The following is a 25,442-nucleotide window of genomic DNA, read 5'->3' on the forward strand; positions in this document are numbered from 1 at the left end:
GGGGATCAGGGAACCGTCGCCGCCTCTTGCATCACGGACGTCGGAGCAGAGCCGGGGCCTCTTTGGGCTGGGGTGGGTGGCCACACAAGCCCCTACTGTTAGAAGCAATTCAGGAGGGAACGTGACTGGTGACGGGTGGGAGACAAAGACAGAGACAGAGAGAAACACAGAAACAGAGACAGACAAGAGACACAGAGAAAGAGAGATACAGATGCATGCAGAGACAGAGATGTAGAGATGCATGCAGACATAGAAAGAGACAGAGACAGAGATACAGATGCATGTAGAGACACAGAAAGACAGAGAGAGAGAAATAGAGACAGAGAGGAGGGAGAGATAGAGACACACACAGACACCTGCAGAGACCCAGAGATACGACGCAGATACTCTACAACAGTTAACAGCACCACCTCTGACCATGAAGACTGGGGTTTCCACTGGAGAAGCAGGGCACCCCCCACCCCGGATCCTCACTGTGGAGTGTTTCAGAGAAAGCCTTGCCCGCTTTCCCAATGAGGGATCAGAGGCCAGGCAAGGGGAGCAGCAGTGACCCCGAGCAGACGCGGTCACCCTCCATGCCGCCGTGCAGGCTGGGACAAACCGGGGAGGCGGTGAGAGCCGGGGAGGACGTGGCGAGGTGAAGCCCCGGCCCTCCCCCACATCCTCACGCCCCCTCAGACAGGCAGGCAGCAAGCCGGGCTGGGGCAGCATCCCAAGCAGCGCGCTCCACTTGCTCCTTACAAAGTTCAGGAGGGGCAGGGAGCTGGGTCCTACAGGGAGGCCTTGGGCTGGAACAAGGCGAGGCGGGCGCTTCTCTTTTAAAAACTCATCATCCCCATTTAACATCATCTGGAGACTTTAACATATTCTTTTAAAGGATGGCCTGAAATAATTAACAAAGGAGAGTAATGTTTACTGGGGCCGAGGAGGCAGGATGGATTCTCCCGGAGCAGAGCGGTTCCCTGGGGACCAGCAGCAGCCCTGAAGCTCCTCAAAGGCCACAGGGAGACTCAACCTCCCCTGGCTCCCCTGCCGTACAGAACTGCGCAGCTGAGATGGCACGAGCATTTGATGGCAAAAACGCCAACAAAGTGGCGCGCCCCGTGGCACTGAATCTTTGCTGTGGCCCCTAGGCCTCCCTCAAGCCCCCCTTGCTCGGAGGACCATGGCCGGCCGCCCACCTGGGAAAGGCCTCTAGGATGGACCGGCCCTGGCCATCTTTGAAAGACCAGACCAGCCATCTTCAGAGGACCTCAAGCACCAGGCAATGATCTGTTGCTATAGCAACTCCTCTTCTAGCAGCCTCAGAGATGTGTGCACTCATCTTCCCCAAGTGGAAACTCCCAGAGGGCAGACGCTGGTGCTTAAGACTCGCTTAGGGATGTAGGGATGGGCAAGGGTACAGGCGATTGCTTCCTCTGCCTCCAATCCTGCCCCTCGTGCCAGAACACAGCTCTCACTGAGGGAGACTGAGCAGCTTCCCACCTCCACACAGATCAAATTAGGTTCTATCCTATGGCCAGGACATGAGTCCTGCTGAGAGGTGTATTTTATGTTTCTAAAGGAATAAAAGCTAACGAAATATACCTCCCTCCTCCCAGGAAAGAAGTGGGGAGGGCTCCGGAGTCAGAACAGTTTACACTGTTAAATGCAGAGCTGTATTTGCTACAAGGGTTCGATTCTGGAGCAGGGGAAGGGGCCAACATGCTGATGTTTTAATGAAAATTAAATATGAATCTAAGGCTGAAGATTCGCCCCACCCCAAATGAACATGAAAAGATCCAACTCCTGCACTGAATCAGTCAATCAACAACCAAGCTAGTGAGAGCGAATAACCTGGGGCTGGAGAGGGAAGAGCTGGCTGCCCCCTCCCCTAAAATACAAAGGGACTTCTCACTGAGCCAGGAGCAGCATCCATGGATAAACTGGACATGCTAAGGAAAGGAAGCTCAGGGCTCTAGAAGGAGCCCGGCATTAGGTTTTAACAAAGGGGAGAAGGACTGCTATGAAAAGAGGGGCCACATGTGCCCTAAGCAGGACCCCGCATTTCCCCAGCTCCAGTTTGTTCTTGCAGGTCCCAGACTAGCAAATGACCTTAACAAAAGACCGTTGGGCGCTGGCTGGCTAGTTGCTATCACCTGTATAATCAATGGGGAGCACCTCAGTGGGGGCTCGTGAGCAGCAGCACCAGGAGCCTGGCCCCAAGGGGAGGAGTTGGCCATTTTCTGGCCAGGCCCCGGCCCATCAATGCCATGGAAGCTGGGGAGAGTAGTGGAGGGCGGGTCTCACTGGATCCTGGGATGCTGCCCATAAGTGGTCTGATCTGCCCTAAGCCTTCTTGGCTATAGAGGAAGGACCCAGCCAGAAGGTGGGCAGTTCCTTTAGCTTTAGCTAAAGCCCCTGAAGTGCAGTGTGAACAAAATTATGTTCACCCACGGCCTGTCTCAGGAGAGCAGAGCCCTATGGGCTGGGGCAGCTCCGGGGCAGCCCCAGAAGAGAGTTCTCCCCCCACTGCCAAGCTCCAGAAGGGTTCTGCTCCCGACAGCTGACTGCCGTGGGTAGGAGGCACATACGGTCACAAGAATAAACTCCCAAGTTTAATGCAGAGTCTGAATAACAAGAGCTGGGTTTCTGCTGTTCTCAGGAGAGAACAATGCTCCGGCTCCCACACAGCTTATTATACCACAACCAGGCTGCCGGCAGGAAAGGCAACATTTTCTTTAATTACTTTGAGAATATATTGGCAATAAGATTAAAAAACCCCAAACAACAGTGATTATGGGAAATAAAAAGGCCCAAAGCAAAGAACAATCTTCTTCAACAGCTCCACCCCTTCACTTCAGTTTGTCTATCTGTACAAGGAGGTGAGATCAGGTGACTTTGGTCCCTGTATGCTCAAACCCGAGGGCCAGACCACATGGTGCACAAGCCATAGCCATGCCCTTCCAGCCCAAAGGTCAGGAAGGGTCAACGTGGCCAGGCAAGGAGGCCGGACTTGAAAACATAATTTTATTACTACATTGCATTTATTTAACTAATCAACATGGGGATGAACTCCAAGATATAATAAGACTCTCCTGGCAGGAAGACTTGGCTTAAACTAACAGAGTAGTCCAAAACCAGGCGTTGGGGGTTATCAGGGGTCGGGGGATAGAGTCGGTGATATCTGGGCTGGAAGTCTGTTTCCAAGCCACTTAGCAGACCTGTGCCTCAGTTTCCCCAAAGTACTTTTGTGAGGCTCAACAAGGTGTAAGGCATTCCTAACCTTGAGGTGCTAGAGAAAGCCGGTTACTCTATTAGAGTACAAGGAGAAGGGCAGCCTGGGTATTCTCTTGGGTGTCCTGGAAAGAAGTATGACTCCCAACACCTCAGGGCCCAGATGTTAAAGGCAGGGTCCACAGGAGAGCAAGACCCCCCCACACACACAATGAAGTGCCTCCACCGACCAGCACCACATGTGCCGATGAAGTGTGTCCAGGGCCACAAAGAACCTGGAGACAGGAGGGAGGGAGGGGCCGAGCGACCACAGCAGGGCTGGGAGCAGCAGGGCAATCTGCCTGAAGGGGACCGTGCTGTGGGGCCCAACACTCTGAGTAAGGGCAGAAAGAGGCCTGAAACCTGGCAGGGCCACAGAGGGCTGCAAGGGGGCCGTCCTGCCCCTTGGAGGGCTCAGGGCTTTGGACAAAAAACATAAACGATTCTCCATTCAGAATGGATGGAAATTCCAGCACAAGCAAGGCTTTGGAAAGGAGACAAGAGGATGGTCCATGCCCTCATGGCCCCCTGTCGGGCCAGTGGAGGGGCTGAGCCACCAAGTGGGAGGGGCAAAGCTAAGGACTGTGGACAGTCTGGGTAGAGAGGGACCCTTGGCCCCTGACCTCTCTCTACCCCTTGCAATGTCGACGAGTCCTTTTAGTCCAAGTTCCCCAAGCCAACGAGGAGGTGACAAAAAAGAATGGGCAATGTAAGTGCATCCATGACGGGGCTGTGGGTTCCCACAGGGGAGCTTGCAGCAGGCCCACAGTCGCTCCCCTCCCCGCCCCCACACTCTGCCCTTCTTCCCTGGAGCGCCGGCCCCGGGGCTGTCTTCTCCTCACAGAGAGTAGTGACCTTGGGGCAGGCACCATTTGGCTCATGTCCCCCCTGGCTGTTTGCCGGTGTCCTGCCCATCGGACCATAAGCTCCTCAGGGCCAGGGCTGACTTTCTTTGTATCCCCAGTGTTCACACAGTGCCTGGCACACAGCAGGCACTTAATAAATGCTCGCTGACTTGGCTAGCCAGTGGAAGCCACAAGCCTTTGCTGAGCACTAATTAGTGCTAAAGTCTCCCCTCCTACAGTACATGCAGATCGCCACAAGTGATGCCTGAAAAATGGGTATTTCCCTCAGAAACCCTTGTTACCTGCGATGAATCCAACCACCAAGTCCTTTCCTGTTGTTGAATGTTGCCCTTTGACCCAGACAGCTTTGAGGCTATTAAAAGTGTAGAAATAGACAAAATTGGAGCAACAAAGACTGGAGATAACTGGAAACCACCCTCGGTATGGTGCCAGGCTACGAGAAAACACAAAGAAATCGTCAGCAACAAAAATTGTCAGAAATGGGCCCAGACTGGCCCGCTCCCCGCCCTTCCTGAGCTAGTCAGAAGCTATAGATTCTATTCTTTCTGTGTTCTTTTGGGAGACTTGCCCAGGGTCACACAGTGAGTAAGTGTCTGAGGCTGAACTTGAGTCCCTCCTGACTCAGGGCTCATCGCACCAGTTTGCTGCCCCAGAAGTCCTTTATTTTTTAAAAAGCCAAATGCTCAGGACTCTGACAGGAGGGTGGCGAGAGCACCCACAAACAAAGATGACTAAGTCCGTCTGACTCCGTGACTCCCACTGCCCAGGCTGGGATGGACGCCGTGGCGGGCCCAGGCTGCTATTGCTCTTTCCCAAACGATTTATCCTGGTTTTCAGCTACAATAAGCACATGCAAAATGCAATGCATAAAATGCCCACTTGCAGACACATCTGGTAAGTGGGACATGTGTCTAGGAACTCCCTGCAGAGAGTCAGCCCCACCTAAGGGAAGCCAGGTCTTGATTTTGCCAGCTGTAGGCCGACTCCTGACTCGAGGGGCAGGCCAGGATCACAAGGAAGGCCTTGTCCCAAGGGCCACCACCGCCTGTCAGCAGGTACAGTCACGCAACAACCCTCCTCCCCGCAGCACCATAGGGCCTCAGGGTCCCACACTTACAGGCCTTCCTCTTTAATGATCTCCATCAGCACTGTGTGTGTGGTCTTGGATTTCCGCTTCTCGTCAACTAGCAGATCAAAAGAGAGACCATTAGAACCCTCATTTGCATGTACCCATGGGCTCCCCTGGTATCCCTGCAACTTCAAAGAGGACAGGCTGGATCCTCCTGGATTAACAAAAGGAAGAGGAAGGAGCAGGAGTGAGTGGACAGGCAAGGCTGGTCTGCAATCTGTACTGCTGGAGGGAATGTGCTCACAGATCTATGTCCTCTAGGGAAGAGAGAGGCTTTATCATAAGTCTTCTGAGATCAATAATTATACTCATCAGATCAAATTTAAGAAAAACATTTTAATCAGCATGAATTCTTACGCTGGGGGTACAAGACCCCAAAATTTCTGAGGCTCTACTAAACTTAGATGGGGAAAAAACTATATCTTTATTTCATTCTATTTGGTTTTCTACAGAATCCTGTCTATCTTATTTCATTTATTCAAAAACACGACTCTGAGAGAGGCTCTAGAGGCTTTGCCATTTGGTCTGAGAGCCCCAGGACACAAAAATGGGGAGAAGGCCTGTTTTACAGTGTGGGGGTCACTACGCTGACTACTAATTACTGCCCTGGTGGTTCACCTCATTCTGCATCAGTTCATGCAAATCTTCCCAGAGTTCTTCACTCCATTCATAGATCATCATGTGTTCAGTCATTCCCCAACTGATGGACAAGCAAGCAATAAGCACTCACTAAGGAAAAGGTGAAACAGCTCCTGTCCTCAGGGAGCTCACATTCTGATAATGGGGGGGAAGGGGAAGGGAGTGTGCACACATGCAGGCGCGCGCGCACACACGTATATCAGTGCATCCTTTTTGCTACACCAAAATGCTGCAATTATTTTCTGAGTACAGATGGGCCTTTTCCTTCTTTCTCCAGGCTCTTCAGGGTATACATCTGCCTAGCAGTGGTATCCAAGGGTCAAAGGACATGTGCAGTTGAGGGGCTGTGAGAGTAGAGTTCCAAATTGCTTTCTATCTTTTGCAAAGCAGCCAATGTGAAAATAGTCAAATCCCCAAATCTGCCAGTTTTCTGAGAAGTCAAGTGGCTTAACTTTGTGAGGTAGGAAGGGTTTATTAAATCCAAGAACTGATTAACTCAAAGCTCAATCATTCCCCTCAGCTGTCGCATATGCGCCTTCAGTCTTCTGGCATTGGTAAGAAAGGGCAGAGCCCACAGATGGCAGGCACGATAGCCGGCTCTTTTCCTGCAGTAAATCAAGTAGCCATGTCCAGACCAGCAGAAGGCAGAGAGTTTCCTGCTTTTGTCTCCACTTGGTGGTGTGTCCCCCTGGACTCAATGCTGACTTTGTTCAGAAATGACTGAACAAACAAAGGCCATCAGCCACACAGTTATTTCCCAACAAGCCCCTGCTGGGAAGGTTGACTTGGCTGACAGGGTGCCCAATGTCTAAGAGCCAGTGATGCAAAATACTCAGTGATCTTGCATTTCTGCATGTGCCTCAAAGCCTTTTTCACAGATTTGAAAATCATTCATGCAAGAAAGCAAGCAAGAATGAGAGGAAGAAAGAAAAGGAAGAAGTGCAAAGAGTCCCAGCCCGAGAGGGACACCCTCAGTTCTGGGCATCTGGGGGATGCTGCCAAACAGGGTGGCAGGGGACCGTGAAGACAAGGAGTATGTGAAGGGAAGGGAGACATGAAAACGAGAGAGACCCAGTCAGCCGTCTGAGTCACTGAAGGGTGTGCCAGCGCAGAACAAGATCCGTTCTGCTTGGCCCCTGAGGAGGCCTGGCCAGGCCCACTACACTTTGAGGAGGAGAACATGGCCTAATGAGGAAAGCTAATGAAATCAGAACGGGCTGGCATCTAGTTCCCGGAGGTTCCTGAGTTGGGGCTACTGCCCACGGTGTGCACAGTGGAGAGCCTGTGGGCTGGCCTCTGCACCCCTGCATGATAGATGGGAGTTGAGCCATCTCACTCACTTTCTTTGCCTCAGATTCCAAAATCCCTCTGGGAAAGCTCACTGCTGCTCATCAACAGGGGACCCTGACAACAAAACCCCAAGCTAGTGGGAAAAGGCCATAGCAGGGCCTCAAAGGAGCCCGCCCCCGTGTGCTGCCCCAGACAGGATCGTGGGCAGCTGCCTACCATAGAGCAAATCAGCACGAGCTCACCCAGAGCAGAGGTTTACTCACCCTGAAGTCGAAGCCTGGCTGTGTCCAAAGGGAAAAACACCGTCATGGCAGTCACACTTCCCTGCAGAGTAGAAAGAACATTTAGCTAGTAGTCTCACAAGGAGCCGGAGCTGGCCAAGAACCCCCCCCCACCACGGACGAGGTGGCCCCTGCCGGCTACCCCCAATCTCCAAAACCCAGGCTTTGGATTTTGGAACCTTTTAGTCCCTCTGGAAAATATTCCTTCAGAAAACTTCTATTAAGCATAAGCATAGTAAAGGCAACGGCATTTCTATAGAATTTTAATGATTCAGGGATGAAAGAAGTGAATTCTCTAAAACAAAAATCATTCCACAATCAAAACAGATTCTAAAAATGCTGAGGTAAGTTCAAGAGACCCTTGGGGGAGAATCAGTTTTCTCTGGAAACATCACCAGTTGCTCCCTACTATCGAGAGAGGCACCAAATAAGACTCAATGGGAGGGAAACTGATCATTTCCATACTCCTTAATTAGGCACTCAACAATTTCTCTTCCTCAAATAGGAAAAACAAGGATAATAGAAAACCCAAAAGGAACCTTTGGGACCCCCCTGAGTCCATCCCCCTTATTTAGCAGATGAAGAGCCTAGGGCCAGGAGAAAGAAAGCTGCCTTCCCCGAGGCCACATGGTAAAGCCAAGATTAAAATCCAAGTCTTTTCCCATTCAATTTACATAATTTAATTGCTCGGCATTATTTTCCATAACAAACTTGAACAACTGTCCTCCAAGATTTCCTTTAAGTTACTGTGTTGCAAAGAAAAACACACAAAAGCTTCTTCTGAGAAATAAAAAGGAACTCCATAAAGATTCATCAAAAAATTCTTATCAATGCTCTGTGGGAGGGATTGTCAGTCATTTGTATCTTAACTCTCCTGATTCTGAGGATCATAACAGTCATGAGGCTTTCTTAGGGAAGATACCGTAAACAGAAATGAAGTGACTTGGCCATGTTCACACAGCTGGGAAGCATCTGAGGACATGTTTGAGTATCCTGAGTCCAGGCCAGAGCCCTATTCATTGGGACATTTAGGTGTCCTAAGGCCGATGCAAGGAAAAGAAAGAAAAGGAAGAAAAGGAAGGAAGAGAGGGAGGGAAGAAAGGAGGAAAGGAGAGGGGAGGGAGGGAGAGAAGGAGAGAAGAAGGAAGGAAGGAAGGAAGAAAGGAAGGAAGGGAGGGAGGAAAGAAGGAAGGAAGGAAGGAAGGAAGGAAGGAAGGAAGGAAGGAAGGAAGGAAGGAAGGAAGGAAGGAAGGGAGGAAGGGAGGAAGGAAGGGAGGAAGGGAGGAAGGAAGGGAGGAAAGAAAGAAGGAAGGGAGGAAAGAAAGAAGGAAGGAAAGAAGGAAGGAAGGTAGGAAGGAAGGAAGGAAGGAAGGAAGGGAGGAAGGAAGGCTGTATCTGTGCTCAAGGAAATGAGATATATCCAAAAACATGAGAATTATAATGTACAATGGGGTAAAGTAGAGATCTTGCAAAAGGCTAGGAAATGCAAAGAGGAAGATGCAGGTTTCAGGGGAGGACATCAGGAAAGGCCTCCCCAAAGTTATAGTCCCCGCGCTGGGCCAGGGAACAGGAGGAGTTTGAGAGGTGGAGAGGCGGAGAAAACATCCCAGCACTGAGGATGGGTTGAATGAATGTAGGTCAGCAGAAAGTGGGAGGTCAAGTTCAGAGAGCAGCTTGCAAGCTGATTTGGCTGGAAGGTGGGGGGAGGGGGGTGAGAGCCAGACCACCAATTTTAGGCCTCAGTGACCCTGTGTGGAGTGTGTGCCTTGCATGTAGTAGGCACTATGCTGGACGTACAAAGTGCCACAGTTGCTTACTGACCACTGCTCCTACCAGGAAAGAAGCCTGGCCCCGGCACTTGTGGGCAGCTGGGCTGGAGGGCAGAGAAACGGGCCAATCTCTCTTGGGGCCTGTGAAGTATGAAATGAAGAGTCGAGGATTCAAAGGAAGAAGATGGGGCTCTCTATCCGTGACACTTCCCCAGCTCTGACCAAGTCCCCAAAACTCAGCTGAGAGGGAATGTACACTGGCCAGTCTGGGCTATCCCCCGATGGCGTCCCAGGAAGGAGCCCTCCAAAGGGAGAAGGGGGTGAATATGGTGAAGATGCACCACTGTATGAACACGGGCTGCACAAAAGCTAGACACACACGTGTCCCCCTACAAACAGCCCTCCCTCAGGGCCAGCAGACAGACCCAATGTGCTCCCACCGCCTGGTGTCCCCCACAAAGGAACAAAAGTCAGGCAGGCAGGCAGGCAGCAGAGACGGTCCGGTTCCCCAGACACACAAACACAAGCTCCCGGAGGTCTCACAGTCGCTGGTTCCTTCCAACACCTGCCCGGTTGCAGAGAGCCAGAGTCAGTGAAGTTCCCTGGGCCTCAGCCTCCTGACTGGCTTTTCAGACCCAGTCATTTTAGAGACGATGAGTCTGATTCCAGGAAGCCCAGGATCCAGCCTGTGCCACTGTCCTGGCTGATGTTCCAAAGTAAGATTCCGACTACACCACCTCCCTCTCCCCAGCAACTCCAGTGGCTCCCTACTGCCTTCAAAGCAAATCTAAACTTCTCAGTCTGGCATTCAAATCCTCCCCTTTCACAGTCTTCTTATATCCCTCCCCTACACACAGTCTGAGAGCCTCCTGGCTGTTCCATGTCCTCCATCTCCAGACTCCGAGCATTTCCTCCTGCTGTGATCCATGCCCGAAATGTTCTCCCTCATCTCAACTTCTTGGACTTTCCCAGTCCTCCTCAATCTCAGTGCCTTCCCTCTGAGATTCTCTCCAATTATAACACACATAATGACTTACAGGAGCACAGAATTTAGAGCTAAAAGGGACCTTAAGAACCATCTTCGTTCAACATCCTCCTGTTTAAGAAAACCGAAGCCCAGAGAAGGGATTGGACCCACTGGAATATAACAAGCTCCTCAAGGGCTAGCTTCTAGCCCGATCCCACCCAAATAATTGTCAGTTACCGAATGTTTGTTGGGCTGCATTGTACAGTGATGGATGGAAAGTATTCTGTACACATGTAAAAATGTCAGCCCTGATTAAAAAGCCAGGACAACCTGTATCACTCATCCATCCCTATTTCTATCTCCAACAAACATCACATTAGGAAACAATGATCAGCCTGAGTCAGCCATCTGGTGAATGGGAAGAGTGGGTTGAATTGCCTTTGGGAAATTACAAGTTCCTTTAATAAAGACCCTGTACTTCCCCCAAGAAACAAAAGAATCATCTTTTAAAATATCAATATTCCATCAGTGTTAATGTATGGCCATGAGTCATGGAACACAAAAGTCTTCCAGGAATTAAGCGTATCACCCAGAGGGCAACAGTGGGGGAGTGAGCAGATGCATCACAGGACAAGAGAATTATGAATAAGAACAGGAGCAAAGGATGGCTGAAAACGAAAGGACGGACTCATCCCATGGCAAAAAAAAAAAAAAAAAGGCAACAAATTGATGGTTAGCTGGTAGGCTGGCTAGCGTGTTCAAGGCATCAAGAGGAACAAAGAAAGATTCCCTAACAGGGGAGGATGGCCTGCAATCTGCACTACTGAAAGGAATACTCATCCTGATTAGTACTGGAGTATTCTACTGGTACCCAAACAAAGATACTCACAACCTGATTCACCAGTGCTCCCGTCCCAAGGTCCCTGTTTACTCAAGATTCCTTCTTGTCATCCCCTGCCCAACAATCACCATATATTTATCAAGATGCCTGCAGTTCTGAGCTATTAAGATCCTTTTATAGGGTCTTAGGTAGAAAATAACTTGCCAGCCCAATGAGCCTGCTCATTACTGTGTTTTCTTAAGCATGAGGAGTAAAGACTAAGGTGGTGGTGTAGAAATACTGATGGATGAGTGATATAGGTTGTCCTGGCTTTGTAATCAAAACACTGGTTTGGAAGCAAAAGACCCGGATTCAAATCTTGGCCCTACTGCTGACCAGCTGCGTGATCTTGAGAAAGTTATTCTCTATAGGCCTGTTTGGATCAGATACCTTTTTGGCTCTAAATCCAAGATCCCAAAATTTTTTTTTGGGGGGGAGAAGAAAGGTGTCGCTCGAACTTTTAGATTTTCAATGTACAGCATTTCACTTATATTATGGTAGTCTGGAAAACTCACCACCATTTAGAAGGTTATTTCCTGTGGCAGTTGTTTCTAAATCCAAACTTACAAAGAACATTTCAAACCCTGATGGCTGAAGGCTAGGGAAGTGGAACTGGAGATGGCCTGTAGCTGACTTAATGGATACTGACTTCCTTCTGCCATAGATCCAAGGGTGCTCTTGAACTCAGGCCCAGAGAGAGAAGGGTATAAAAATTAATTCAACAAGTATCTGAAATCATTCTGAGGACAGTCTGCTGGAGCTCAGAGAGACAAAGATTTATCCCAAATTGGCCTTCCAGTTTTTCTCCTTCATCTTCAGCATAAATAGCTCTAGTATCCAGCTACAACTTCATTGTCGGGCTGGGGAAAGTGCTAGACTTGGGATGGGAATACCCAGAAGTAAAGAGAAGCTCTGAATGACAGGGGCAAATCAAGTAGCCACCTCTCAACCTCACTTTCACGTTTAAGATCCTTTCCAGGTCTATGATCCTACAATAAAATGGACACTGTGTACACTCATCTTCTGCCAAAGGCTGTATAAACCTGTTTTTTTTCCAACAATGGTTTAGTCAGATTGATTTCATCATGTCATTTTTCCCCAGAGAACTATCTCTGCCAGTTTGCAAGGGGGTTACTCTTATGCATGGAAGATAAGGCAGAGTGTGATAAAATCCCACCAGTCATGAATAAAAATAAATTCATTATTTCTGTCCTCCAGCTCTAAGAACCTGAGTGGGAGTTGGGTTGCCACCTCTGAAGGAATGGCCCCCAAAGCACCAAATATCCAGAAAAACAACGCTTTCTTGTCCTAAGCCCTGGAGGGAGCTGGCACCATGAGTCTGGATACAAGAGAAATTGAGTCTGAATATCTTGAGAATTAGCCCAGAAGGGCGGAGAGACAAAGCCTTGACATTTTAAACTATTTTAAGAGCTGGTTTGGCAGTAAGACACCCTCGAGAACCTTTGGCTGGATGAATAAGAGCAACTCTTAAGACTATATTTGGTGATTCTGGCTGCATGTTCCCTCTAAATGGGAGCTAATGACAAATTTGTAGCATCTAATACTGCATCCAAGTCCCCCCGCTGTGGTATTTGGCCTCCTCTCTGGCTCTCCCAGAGTTCAGGACATGTTCTAAAAAATGGCCTCAGAGCAGGTCACAGGCATGTTGCATCCCTAGCACAAAGAGCAGGAAAAGGACCAACACATGAGGCTGGAACCAGGTAGCAGGAGCTTCTGATTGAGAGGAAGTGCAGGGTGCAGGAGTGGGGGCCAGACTTCCTTCTGAGGGAACTCTGAGATCCACTGGTGATGAATGAAGGCCAGACCATCCATCTACAAAGGCCTGGAGAAGCTGAACAATCCATCAGTGCTGGACTGGATCAAAAATAGGAACAGGGAGAGGGAGCAGAGGGGTCAAGCTAAGTTTCAATGGAAAATTAAGATGCTAACTTCTGTAGACCATCTGAAGCGAGTCCTTCACCTTCAGGCTTCCCCAGAAGCTCCTACCAGAGGACATCCTATCCCTCAGTTGCTCCCCATCCGCCTCTTGGAACCCAGCCTCCCCTTGGAGGCTCCAAAACCAAATAAGGCTTAGGTAAGCCCTCCCGGAGCTTTAAGACAAAACAGAGATAAATGATTCAGAAAGTCCCTGGGCAAAGGCACAGGAAGTCACAAAACAGTGCTAAGAAATCCAAGGGAGGAGGTTTCTGCTCTCCAGAAGATGACAGTCCAGGTAGGAGGCACTCAACAAGCATTTATTAAGTGCCTACTATGTGCAGGGCCAACCACAATCCCAGTGCTCAAAAAATCTATACACAGGTAAGAAAACACAAAGCGATTTAGTAAATCAGGGAGATAACCCAGGAAGCCAGGCTTTGCAGGGAGAATCAGGGCAGGCTCAGCAGACCCAGCAGCCCCTCAGGTGGGGAAGGGGAAGGATAGCTTGGCCAAGCTTTGGGAGATGATCTGGTTGGATACACATACAAGAGATGAGTCACTGACTTCCAAGAAGAGATCAATCAGCTGGGACACAGGGTACGTGAGTAGGAGTCTTGTGAAATCAGGTTGGAAAGGTGAGGTCATGATGCAGTGGGCAAAGGCCTTAGTGTCCATATGGGAGGCAGGAGGCAGCTTGGATGGCCTGTGAGCAGGAGGGACATGGGACCTCCTCTACCTCAGAAGGACTATCTTGGCATCTATGAGCAAGGTGAACTAGAGAGGGGAAAGCCTGGAAGCCAAGAGGCCACAGGGGGCCTGGGAGTGTGGAGGAAAGGGGAGATAGAAGCTAGGAGAAAGGATGGAGGGAAAGGATGCAAGGGACTGAACTGAGTGGTCTTGGTCACCGGCAGACAGCAGAGACCCCCTAAGTCATGACACCATGAGGGATACAAGCAGGCTGTGCTTCAGAGCCAAACACTTCCCAGGCCTTTGAGGGAAGGGGAGATCTCTGTGCCCTGGGGATGGGCGATCCAAATAACCATCAAGAAGCACTTCTGACGCCCTTCAACTATAGGGTTGAAGAAGGGTGCTCTTACACCAGAGACTGAGAAAAAGCGAGAACAGGCCTGGCCCTCAAGGAGTCAATATCCTAAGGATCGGGGCCAAGAGTCAGTTGCAAGCAACGGGCTAGGGTCCTGAGCCCTGACAGAGGAGTTAGAGGATCTGTGTTCCAATCCCTCCGGATGCTCCAAGCTGCTGACTTCATAATGCTGGAAAAGCAGGCGACTGAGGCTTCTCACTCATGTTTTCCTTTACCTTAGTATGGCCATTAAGGAAGTTCTCTTGGTTCTGCTGACTTTGCTCAACGTATGGTTCTTCCCACGTTTTTTTTTTTTCCTGGACACTTCTAAATACATTCAGCCAGATCCCAGAGTGTGGAATCCAATTTGTTTTCCAATTCTTGTTCTCCAAAACATTATTCTCAGGTAAGAAAGTTGCTGAAGCTTTTCTATTGGTCTGCTCACGTAGGAGGCAACTTCCAGTTAAAACACATGAGTGTTCCCAGAGTGTCCCAGTCATTCTGCTCACCTTCCCCTTACCTCCCGACTTCTGTAACTGGGAACAGGAAGAGCTGCTGCTCAGCACTTACATCTATCTGAAAACACGTCTTCCCTTGTCTTGGCCGAGCACAAAATGCAGAGAACTGAGGGGAAGAGGAGCAAGACTTCTGACGTGCCGAGTTGGAGAAGCCTGTGGCGCATCAAGGGCAGTCTACGGGAGCTCAGAAGAGAAAGGCTGGCTCGATCTAGAGGTTGGCTCGATCTAGAGGTCCAAGCCTCAGCCTTCTTAATGTGACCTGCTAATAACCCACGACTTACGTCACAGGGCTGTGAAAAGCAAATCAGATACTGCCTGGGATGGACTTCTTCTTTGTAAGCCATTTTAGGAACAATTCCCATCTTGTACCAGAATGCCAGGAAATGTGGTGCAGTGTCCTCGAGTCCCATAAATGAAAATTCTTGAACTGACACAACCGATAAGGGAATATTCCCTCCTCTTAAAGGAGGAAGGGACAGGAAGCCTCTAGATGCAGTATGGCATAGGCTATCTGACATGGTCACTAGTTTTTATTTAAACGTTTTTTCCACATCATAAAGGAAAGATTTAGTGGGGTAGTGAAGAGACCATGACTTCAGTGTCAGAATGAAAGAGAACAATAAAGCATTTTTTTCAAAAACAAAAAGAGAGACCTTCCTTTTAGCAAGAAGTCTGGCCAACTTCCCAAGACTAATCCAGACTGTTCCTCTCTTCAGTGGGAAATTGCAGGAGAGTTGCTGGGAAATGATTTTGTGAAAAAATAAAATTAATGTTAGTAATAAAAACATGGATATTTAGACTAGGAAGAAGTCTAGGAAAACTAGGCCATTTCCCAAAGGCTGCTTCGATCCTGAGCTGAGCTCACTGCACCCCTCAAGGCCGTTCATCCAATGAACTATCAGAATGCAGACGGAGTTCCTCTTTCCAGATCACCCTGAAATAAGGTGCTGTCATCTTTCTGGCCTTGGAGCAATCACCATGAACAGGAATATGTGAAGGGATTTTGCCTGGAAGAGCTTCTGATGATGGCCCACAAACATGTTCGTTTTCTGCATCATCTGATAGCAGTAACTTAGGGGTCAAAATCGTCTCTGCTGTTCCAACTTTTAAGGAGTCGACTATAGTTGTGATGGTGTGCTGGAAGAGGGTCCGTCTCCCTGTGAGCCCCTTGTGGGCAGGGTCTTGTTTGGGCTTTTCCTCTATATCCTCAGCACTTCACACAGTGCCTCCCATTTAAACAAATGTCAACAATCAATAAGGACCTGAGGAACCTGGGCTCTCTGCTCCTTACAGGAGGAGTCTGCTGGGGCTCTCAATCAGTTCTACTTGGCACCCTCAGCCCCCTTTCCTGCAGTCTTCTCATCCTTGCACACCAACGGGTGTCCCCTGACCAGGAACACCAGATGCTCTGTTGCTTGGCTCCAAGCATTCTGACTGGCTGTCTTCCACCCCTGCAATGACCTCTCTCCTCACTGCATCCTCTCAGCTTCTCTGGTGTCCTTCACATTCCAGCTGAAATCCCAGCACTTATAGGAAGACTCCTCCACTCCTCTCTTAATTACTCCAAGTTACCCCATATAAAGCTTGTTTGCACCTATTGATTGTCTCCTGCACTACCGGAGCACCTGAGGGACGGGACTGTCTCTGGCCTCCTTCTGTATTCTCAGCATTTTGCACAGGGCCTGGCACACAACAAGTGCTTATTGATGGAGATATACATGTTAACTTAACAGATTATCAGCAATCAAGGCCGGAGATTGGGGAGAAGGGGTTAGCAAAAGACTGAACCCCAGCAGGTCCTCCAAGCAAACATTCCCAGAGCTCACAGCAAAACACAGCTGAACTCTGAGAACAGATAGTGATGGGGACTACAGAGTTTGGAGTTCTGCCGCCAGAAAAGACAGGCGATCTGCCCTGACGAGCACACACAGCTCTGTAAGGTAATTCCGAAGTTCCGAGCTGCTGGCTTTTATTCCCCTCCTGGAGAAGTCAGTGGTGGAAAAAGAAAAGCCCTGCCAAAGAGCACTGAGTTTCCAAAAGCTGTCTTAGGAAAACAGGAATCAGCATGGCATGGAGTGTGAATACTCTAAGAAAGCTAGGCCTGTATTCGGAAGGGTAAGTGAGAGCACCAGGGAGACATACATTACACACTCTGGAAAGCTGTGGACAGCTCTGCAAAAATACACTGAATGAACAAGAAAACATTCATTAAACATATACTGAATATGGGTGAAACAATCGAGCTTTAGTGGAGCAGGGAGTTCTGGGTCAATAGTTTGGTCTAGCAGAGAGCTGGAGAAGGAAATGGCAAAGCACTGCAGTACGGCCACAGACAGTTGGACACGACTCAACTAAAAAGCAGAAAGAATAGCTCTGCAGTCAGAAAACTTGGGTTCAAAGACTACCTCTGAGAGCAGATCCCTACCCTGTGACAAGTCTGACCAGTCCCACCCTTCTGAACTCCAGATCCTCCCCCATAAAACAAGGGCTCAGGATGTGGATCACCTATCACCTTTCAGATCAAAATCTCTGACCGAAACAGTCAGGTGACCCAGGCCCTTGTGCTGTTTCTGCTACTGGTGCTCTGATCTTATATTACCGGGATCCTTTCTGAGCCTCATCTGTAAGATGAGAAGACAGAAGGCAATGTTCATGTTTGATGCTTTTTAAAAATCATGATAAAAAAGACAAATTTTAAATAGATTAAATGAGTTTGGATTAGAAAATAGCTCCAAAATTCAACAAAGTCCCATCACATCTTATGAAGTACTCCAGGTAAAGTGGGAAGCATAGGTAGGAACATTTTTCTGGCTTGAAAATCTGTGATCCCACATAATATTTGATGCCCCTTCTTTTCTAAGAACTAGAGAAATTAAGAGGCTGGCACAGGCCTGATCACAGTAAAAGACTTTCAAGATCCTTCATTCAGGAGTGTGCTATTCCCTCGGACATGGGATAAACAGGAATCCCTTCAGCAATATTCCTTCGAGCACTCATGGAACCCCTGCTTCAAGGCCTGCCCTGGAAGATCATGACTCCACAAAGGAATCCGTTCCAGCTGTGAGCAGCTCTGTTAAGGAAATATGGCCTTTTAAAAAAATAATAGCTTTTTATTTTTCAAAATACGTGCAAAGATAGTTTTCAACATTCACTGTTGCAAAACTTTGTGTCCCAAATTTCCCTCCCTCTCTCCCTACCACCTCCTCCCCCCTAAACAGCAAGTAATCCAATATAGGTTAAATATGTGCAATTCTTCTAAACATATTTAATGTAGCCTTATTGTAAGCAACAGTCTCTTCTGTTTAAATATTACCTACTCACCCTCCAACCCTGTCCCCTGGGTTCTAAGCAGAACCAAGCCAACAAACCCAGGATTTCCCTTCCAATGTGCACATTCATTTGGGCCTCCATCTAAGTCTGCTCCTTTTTAACAGTTCTGTCAGTGACCTGGTTAAGGACAGAACATGGAGCTAGGAGGGAGCTACCCACAGAACGGACTCACCCAAACTTTCAAAAGCTCCTGCTACTAAGAGAACACGCCAATCCCTTGAGGACTTCCACAGCCTAGTTCCAGATGACTTTCCCAGTGCTCCTCTCCATGCACTCAAAGCTCCAGCTCACCTACCCTATCATCACCTGCCTCCCTGGGCCTCCTCAGCTCCTCCGAGGCTCAGCTGCGGGGCCAATTCCTCTGTGAAGTCTTTGACCTGAATCTTTCTGGCATACACTTTCAAACTTGGTTGATATGAGTTAGTTTTGCTGAATTACTTACCACCTCCTTTCCCCAGCCTTTTGTTTTATTATTTGCTGAGGGAGGGTTCTAGGAGGGGAAGAAACACATTGGTCCCTTTGATGTAAAGGTCAAAGACAGCAACAAAAAGCTTTTTCAAGTTCTCTCCCTCCCCAATTCTATACAGCAGGGTGTCAAATCTTTTCTATTTGCAATCCCTTTCTGCCCAAGAAATTCTTACATGATCCCAGGTTTATAAAACAAGTATACAAATTAAACATTTACTGATAAGTCATAATTTTGCAATTCCCATATTCAGTTATGTGACCCTGTATGAGTCGTGAACTAAAGTTTAAGAAGCTGAGTTTTAGAACATTTGGGGACCTCTCCTTTGCTCCTTACACCCAACTTTGTACTCTGATCATCTGTGTAGATGCATCCCCACTTAATTAAGTCATATGAACTTTTAGGGCAAGGACTAAGTCCTATTTGATCTTTATGTGCCCAGCACCAAATACTGTGACTCTGCACAGCGAAGGCACGATCCAGTGCAATCAGCAATTAACTCGGGCATCATTGGCAGGAGCCTGGGAGGAACAGGAGAAACCCTGCCCCTTTCCTGACAAAGGTCTGAGACCCCTCTCTCTACAGGCCAGAACCCAAAATGTTTCCTGAAAATTACTGATTAACATCATAATTATTCCAAAACTGATTTGATGTTGAAACCAGGGATTGCTCAATCTTTATTATATATATATTTATATATTATATATATTTTGCATATATATGTGGGTATATATATATATATATATATACACGCGAAGGCAGTTGGGGTTAAATTATTTGCCCAGGGGTCTCACAGCTAGGAAGCGTTAAGTGTTTGAGACTACATTTGAACTCGGGGTCCTCCTGACTTCAGGGCTGATGCTCTATCCACTGCGCCATCTAGCTGCCCCTTTTCAATTTTTCTTTATATAAAGCTTTTTATTTTAAAAACACATGCATATAGTTTTCCACATTCACCCTTGGAAAACCTTGTGTTCCAAATTTTTTTTCTCCCTTCCATCCCTCCACCTCTTTCCCTAGATGGCAAATTATCCATTATATGTTAAACATGCGTGATTCTTCTATATATATTTCCACAATTATCATGGTGCAGAAGAAAAATCAGCCCAAAAGGGGGAAAAAAAAAAAAATGACAGCTCAATCTTCTTGAATGATTCCAACAAAATAAGGTACTTATGGCATCACAAGGCACTAGAATCTAGTTTTTTAAAAACAGTCATCTGGGTAAAATTCCTTTTAAATTCCAACTTTCTATTTCCACAAAATGAGTCTTCTAGTCAATGCAAGAGACCTAGATAAATAAGGCCAGACCTGTCTGCAGCATTTACTTCTTTGGAGTCTTAACAGATTCTACTTTTTGGTTTGACAAAACCAAAATAAAACAAAGAAATTTCAGTCATCAACTGGGAAATGCCTGAATATAAGGGAATATTATTGTTCTAAAAGAAATTATGAGCAGCAAAAAGCTATCAAACTGTGCATACCCTTGATCCAGCAGTGCCACTCCTGGGCTTAGATCCCAAAGAGATTTTAAAGAAGGGAAAGAGACCTGTATGTCCAAGAATATTTATAGCAGCTCTCTTTGTAGTGGCAGAAACTGGAAACTGAGTGGATGCCCATCAATTGGAGAATGGCTGAATAAATTGCGGTATATGAATATTATGGAATATTATTGTTCTGTAAGAAATGACCAGCAGGAGTTATTTCAGAAAGGCCTGCAGAGACTTACACGAATTGATGCTGAATGAAATGAACAGGACCAGGAGATCATCATATATTTCAACATCAATACTATATGATGAACAATTCTGAATGAGATGAACCAAATCAGTTCCAATAGAGCAATAATGAACTGAACCAGCTACACCCAGCAAAATAACTCTGGGAAATGATTATGAACCACTACATAGAATTCTCAATCCCTCTATTTTTGTCTGCCTGCATTTTTGATTTCCTTCACAGGCTAATTGTATGCTATTTCAAAGTCCGATTCTTTTTCTACAGCAAAATAACTATTTGGACATGTATGCTTATGTTGTATTTAATTTATACTTTAATATATTTAACATCTATTGTCATCCTGCCATCTGGGGGAAGGGGTGGGGGAAAGGAGGGGAAAAATTGGAACAAAGGTTTGGCAACTGTCAATGCTGAAAAATTACCCATGCATATAACCTGTAAATAAAAAGCTATAGAAATGATGAGCAGACTGATTTCAGAAAAGTCTGAAAACTTACAGGAACTGCTGCTGAGTGAAAGGTACAGAACCAGAACATTGCACACAGTAATAACATTATGTGATGATCGACTATGAGAAACTTAGTTCTCAGCAATGCAGTGCGCCAAGACAATTGCAATAGATGGGAAGAAAAATGTTGTCTGCATCCAGAGAGGAAATTATGGAACCCAAATGTGGATCAAAGCATACTATTTTCATTTTTTTTTCCCTGTTTGCTTTTTCTTTCTCGTGGTTTTTCTCTTTTGAACTGATTTTTCTTTTCCAACATGACTAATATGGAAATGTTTTTTTTTTAAAAAGGATTGTATATGGGGCAGCTAGGTGGCGCAGTGGATAGAGCACCAGCCCTGAAGTCAGGAAGACTTGAATTCAAATTTGATCTCAGACACTTAACACTTTCTAGCTGTGTGACCCTGGGCAAGTCACTTAACCTCAATTGTTGGGGGAGGGAGGGGGGATGTCAAAAAAAAAAGGAACTCAAAAAAAAAAATCTTACAAAAATGAATGTTGAAAACCATCTTTACATGTGATTAGAAAAACAGGATACTACTAAGGGAAAAAAATAAAGGCCATTTTGCCAAAGCAGGGGGGAAATTCAGTCCACTTTTTATACATGTTTACAAGATGTAGCCTTCCCTAATGTCGCCCATTCATTCCACAAAAATGCAACAGTAAGGAAAGTGTAACAAGATGTTTTTCTGAGCATGTTCCTATGGAGATGATGTGGCTGACAAGCAGCATTAGTGAGGCGTTACTTGTGGCTGCAATTCTGTCTGCACTTGTCATAGCTATAGCCCACATGTAAGCTTGGATCCCATGCTGTTCTCAACATGGCATGTGCTATTCCTCAAACCGCTCTGACTTGTACAAAACCAGAAATGTAGTCAGTGATTATTTGCCAATATATAACAATGTGGTTTCTTGTTTTCAAAAAGAGCCGCTTTCCATTAATACCAACGTGGTACTATAGAGCTATCTTCAAATGTTCGAAAATCTGTCCCGAAGAAATGGACTCAGTCCAATGGCAGAACCAAGAGAAATGGGTAGATATGGTGGTCAAGAGGCAGCACCAGGCTTGAGCTGGGACCAAACTCTCTCAGTGATGACAGCAACCAGAAAGTGCTTCGGGCAGCATTGGGAGGTAGAGTGTCTCTCATGAGATGTCTTCAAGCAAAGGCTGAAGGACTATTTGTCACAGAAATAAAGGGAATTCAAGAACAGATCCAGATGGATTAGGTCTCTTATATCACTTCCCACTCAAAAACTCCACATATGATCCATGCATATCTGCCATGAGGGTTTGTGGAGAGATCTGAGGGCAGAAATTTCCTAATTGTAACATGGCACATGGTGTTTAATGCATGCTTGTTTACTCATTCATTCAATATGTAGTGCAATCATATGCCTCAAAGGTTTTTTTTCAGTGAAAAATCGTTTTAAGTGGAATCAGCAGGCCTATCTCCTGGTCTGGCAAGTTCATCTACTCAAGAGCCACACGACAGCTCATTGAAGCTTTTATGATCCTAAGCTTAGGATGTTTAATAAAAACCCAGTTACCATCTCACTGGAGTTCTATCCCAAGCAAAGCTCCATCCTCCCTGACCCTCGGTGACATACCGGGGGGGGGGGGGGGGGGGGGGGGGGGGGGGGAAGGGGTTGTTGCTAAGGAATGGATATAGTCCATGTAGACTTTGCTTATGACATGAAAAAGTAAGAACAGCTTTTCTATTTGAGAGCTAAAGGAGAAAAAATAGAAAGCAGCCTCTCACTGAGGAAGATGTTCTGAGGACAGGCAGGGGTGCCCTGGAGGCAGAAAGAAGGCTAAAGCAAAGCATTTTACTATAGGTTTACATTTGTATTTGAGAGTTTTTATGGGGACAATGGGAAAAATAAAAACCCAGCAACACATAAGTTTTGAAATATATAAAGTGTCACATAAGGAGGATTATATAAAAACAGTGCCACATTATGAACCATGTACCTGGAGGGAATACCAGGAGAAATCTTGTTCTAGGCAGATCTAAAGCAGCCCTTGCCCCACTTGCCCTCAATCCAAGAGTGAAGCCCAGGAGCCCAAGAGAAGCCATACCTCCACTCCCAGCCCACTTAGCAGCATCAAGCAGGGAAACATGTCTCATGTGGGCACCCGCTTCTGGGAGTGCTGCAGCCAGAGGCACTAAGGAAAAGCTGGAAAAAAGGTCCCCTCCAAGGGACTGTCAGAGTTCAGCATCATAGTTTCATCCTTGGAAATGACATAAGATGACGTGTTATCATTTGCCGTTGCTGCCTGGAACGTCCACAGGGCTTTCCACCTGCTTCATACCTGAACCCTCACCTAGGTGGTGTCTCTCCTACTCAAACAGGGACTCCTCCAGGACAGAGGTTGTTTGTTTATTTGTACTCCCAGCTCTTACTGAAGTGCATTACACATAGTAAGCACCTACTAAATGCTCACTTCCTTCCTTCATTCATTGGTTGTCACCAATGTCAGGTCATCACCAGGATCCTCATCTCCCTAGGGGTCTGAATTGTACCACTTCCCATCCTTCATTCACTCTATCTCCTCATCTCAGTGCCCTTCCTTCTACGCTCCATCATCCTACATTCTAGCATTTTTCTAGATGGGGATCACCAGGTGGTTTCCCTTCATTTTCCCCAAATGAAATTCTTCCTTCTTCTGAAATCTCTCAGTTCCTGGCCCTCTTGACTGCACTTGTGCTGTCTATACATCTCAGCTTCTCTACCTGCTCCATGAAGCAGCAGCTGTCTTTTTATGGGTTCCCCCAGCCCCCACCTTCCTCACCAACACAGGGTACTGCACAGAGCAAGTGTCCAATGTGTGGCTATTGAAGAGTTCCAAATTGCTTTTTGGATAGTTTGGTTTTTATGACTCTGATGTTCCTTCCAGCTTGAAGTTTGAGGCTCAGAAACGAAAATCATTTTATGGAGAATTAACGGAGGAGAGACCTACTACTTCAGCAAAGAATGTAAATGAGTCTGTCCACTTTGAAGGCAGAGGCCAGGAACATAACACAAACAAAAACTGTGGTCCCAGCACTTTCGATCTAGCTGGAACTCAAGTACATACAAACTTTCTAAAACTACATGAACCACCCGGGAGAATTGATCTATCTTATCTTGGAACCCAGAACCACCGAGGGGGGGTGGGACTGTATGAAGAATCAAGGTATGTTCAATCATGAAATGCTTCTTTTGAGTCAAGTTTTGCAGGAGGAGAGCAACAGCGATGGGTGAAGAGGAGGGTGCTGGGGGGAGAAAATGAGGCTAGTGAGATTTGAGGAGAAAGCAGAAGTCTACAGAGAACCCCGAAAATCTAAGCAAAGGAGGGGCAAGTTCGGAAAAGGCCAATTTTACTTCTAGTCACCCAAGGGCCAGGGTTACCTGGGAAGAGAGGCCCGGGGAGCAGCGGGGACGCAGGGGACAGACTGAGGCTCCCAGCAGCCCCGTGGGGAGGAAAGAACAGAGCCAAGTCACAAGGGAGGGAGCGGAGCACCCCAAACCAGGGGAACCAGAAAAGCCAGAAGGAGCGCCCGAGGAGCCCTGGGAAGGACAGTAGTGTGTCCGGGAGCTGACCCGGGCCTGGGGAGCTGCGGGTAAAGTACCGGGAGGGAGATCTCGGGGAGCCCAACTGGGGCCCCTTGCTCACCAAGATCTCTACGCCTCTGCAGGGGCCACTAGCTGGCCGCTCTCTCGCCCTTCCTTTTGTCCCCCTCGCTCCCCAGCAGCAGAGAAAGGGGGCGCGGCCCGGGCCACGTTGCCTTTCTCCCCAGTGCCCCATTGGGAGAGCCCTCAGGGGCCATGACACAGCAGGGAGGAGCCCTTTTAATCTGCCCGCCCAGCACCCTCAATGCAGTGAGGCGAGGGGCTCAAAGCAACCTCGCGTCCCCTCGGAGGAACGCTCGACTCCTGCCCAGCCGTTTACAGATCGGGCCTCAGTTTCTTCTTCTGTCAATGAGGGGTGGCCCGGATCCCGGAGCCGCGTTCTCCCCGGGGTTAGGGGGCCTGCCTCAGTTCTCCTTCAGGCCCCTTTCTCTAAATGCCGGGATTTCCAAGGGCCCTATGGGAGTCTTCCCTCCCTCTCGCCCGGAACATCCGGGGGCCCAGGGCTCGCACTCGCCACATCCGGGTCCCCCCGCTCGCCCTCACATCCGGGTACCCCTAAGCCCACTCCGCTCCTCCCCACCCCCCACTTCCGGGCGCCCCCAGCCGCCCGGGCGCCCCGCCCCCTCCTCACCACGGCGCCGGCCACGGCGTGGACCAGGCTCTCGTAGGATAGCACGGCTGCCATGGGCTCGGCTCCCGTCCGACCCTAGGGGACGCTTCGGCCGCAGCTGTCCCGGCGGGTGGAACTAGAGGAGGGCGTGCTGTGGGTAGAGGCGGTGAAGCGGCAGCCGGCCCAGCGTCGGGCTCCCAGCGTCCGCAGGCCCCGCCCTCGTCGCCGGCCTCCGCCATGGCAACCACTTCCGGGTCGCCTGGCGCCTCAGAGAGGGAAGGCGGGACCCGAGGAAGCGTGTCCTCGAAACAACCAATGGGTACCCGGCACTCAAAGCACGCGCACTAGCCGATTTTCGCTCTGTATACAAATCTTCCCGATCGAGCTTTCTTCTTTTTAGTGGATTTTTGGTCCCCCCCTTTTTAAATGGCTGCCAACTCCCTCGGTCCCTCGAGATAATGAGAGCCAGGGCTGTTGACAGGCGAGGTACATCTCATTCTGCCCCTGCGGCCCACCATCTTTTCGGGGTTTGGGGTTTTGTGTTGGGTTGAGGTACACGA

At 48.1% G+C, this 25,442-nt stretch overlaps 1 protein-coding gene across 2 annotated transcripts in view; it reads right to left on the reverse strand.

The window, feature by feature from the left end:
- The window catches only part of SLC25A17 (solute carrier family 25 member 17), a 29,773-nt gene extending 4,663 nt beyond the window's left edge, over window positions 1-25,110 (reverse strand). The window contains exons 1-4 of one of the 2 annotated variants that reach the window (XM_051962095.1): window positions 24,904-25,110; window positions 7,443-7,503; window positions 5,239-5,305; window positions 4,403-4,554 (exon numbers count right to left, since the gene is read on the reverse strand). In XM_051962095.1, the coding sequence (XP_051818055.1) occupies window positions 4,403-4,554; window positions 5,239-5,305; window positions 7,443-7,503; window positions 24,904-24,957 (334 nt within the window). In that variant the 5' untranslated portion in view covers window positions 24,958-25,110. Of the gene's footprint in view, window positions 1-4,402; window positions 4,555-5,238; window positions 5,306-7,442; window positions 7,504-22,737; window positions 22,870-24,903 lie in introns of those variants that run through there. The other variant, XM_051962096.1, reaches the window with a different exon arrangement.
- Between the last annotated feature and the right edge of the window lie 332 nt (window positions 25,111-25,442).

The sequence above is a fragment of the Antechinus flavipes genome, chromosome 5 (genome assembly GCF_016432865.1).
Source record: "Antechinus flavipes isolate AdamAnt ecotype Samford, QLD, Australia chromosome 5, AdamAnt_v2, whole genome shotgun sequence".
Classification (NCBI taxonomy): Eukaryota; Metazoa; Chordata; class Mammalia; order Dasyuromorphia; family Dasyuridae; genus Antechinus; species Antechinus flavipes.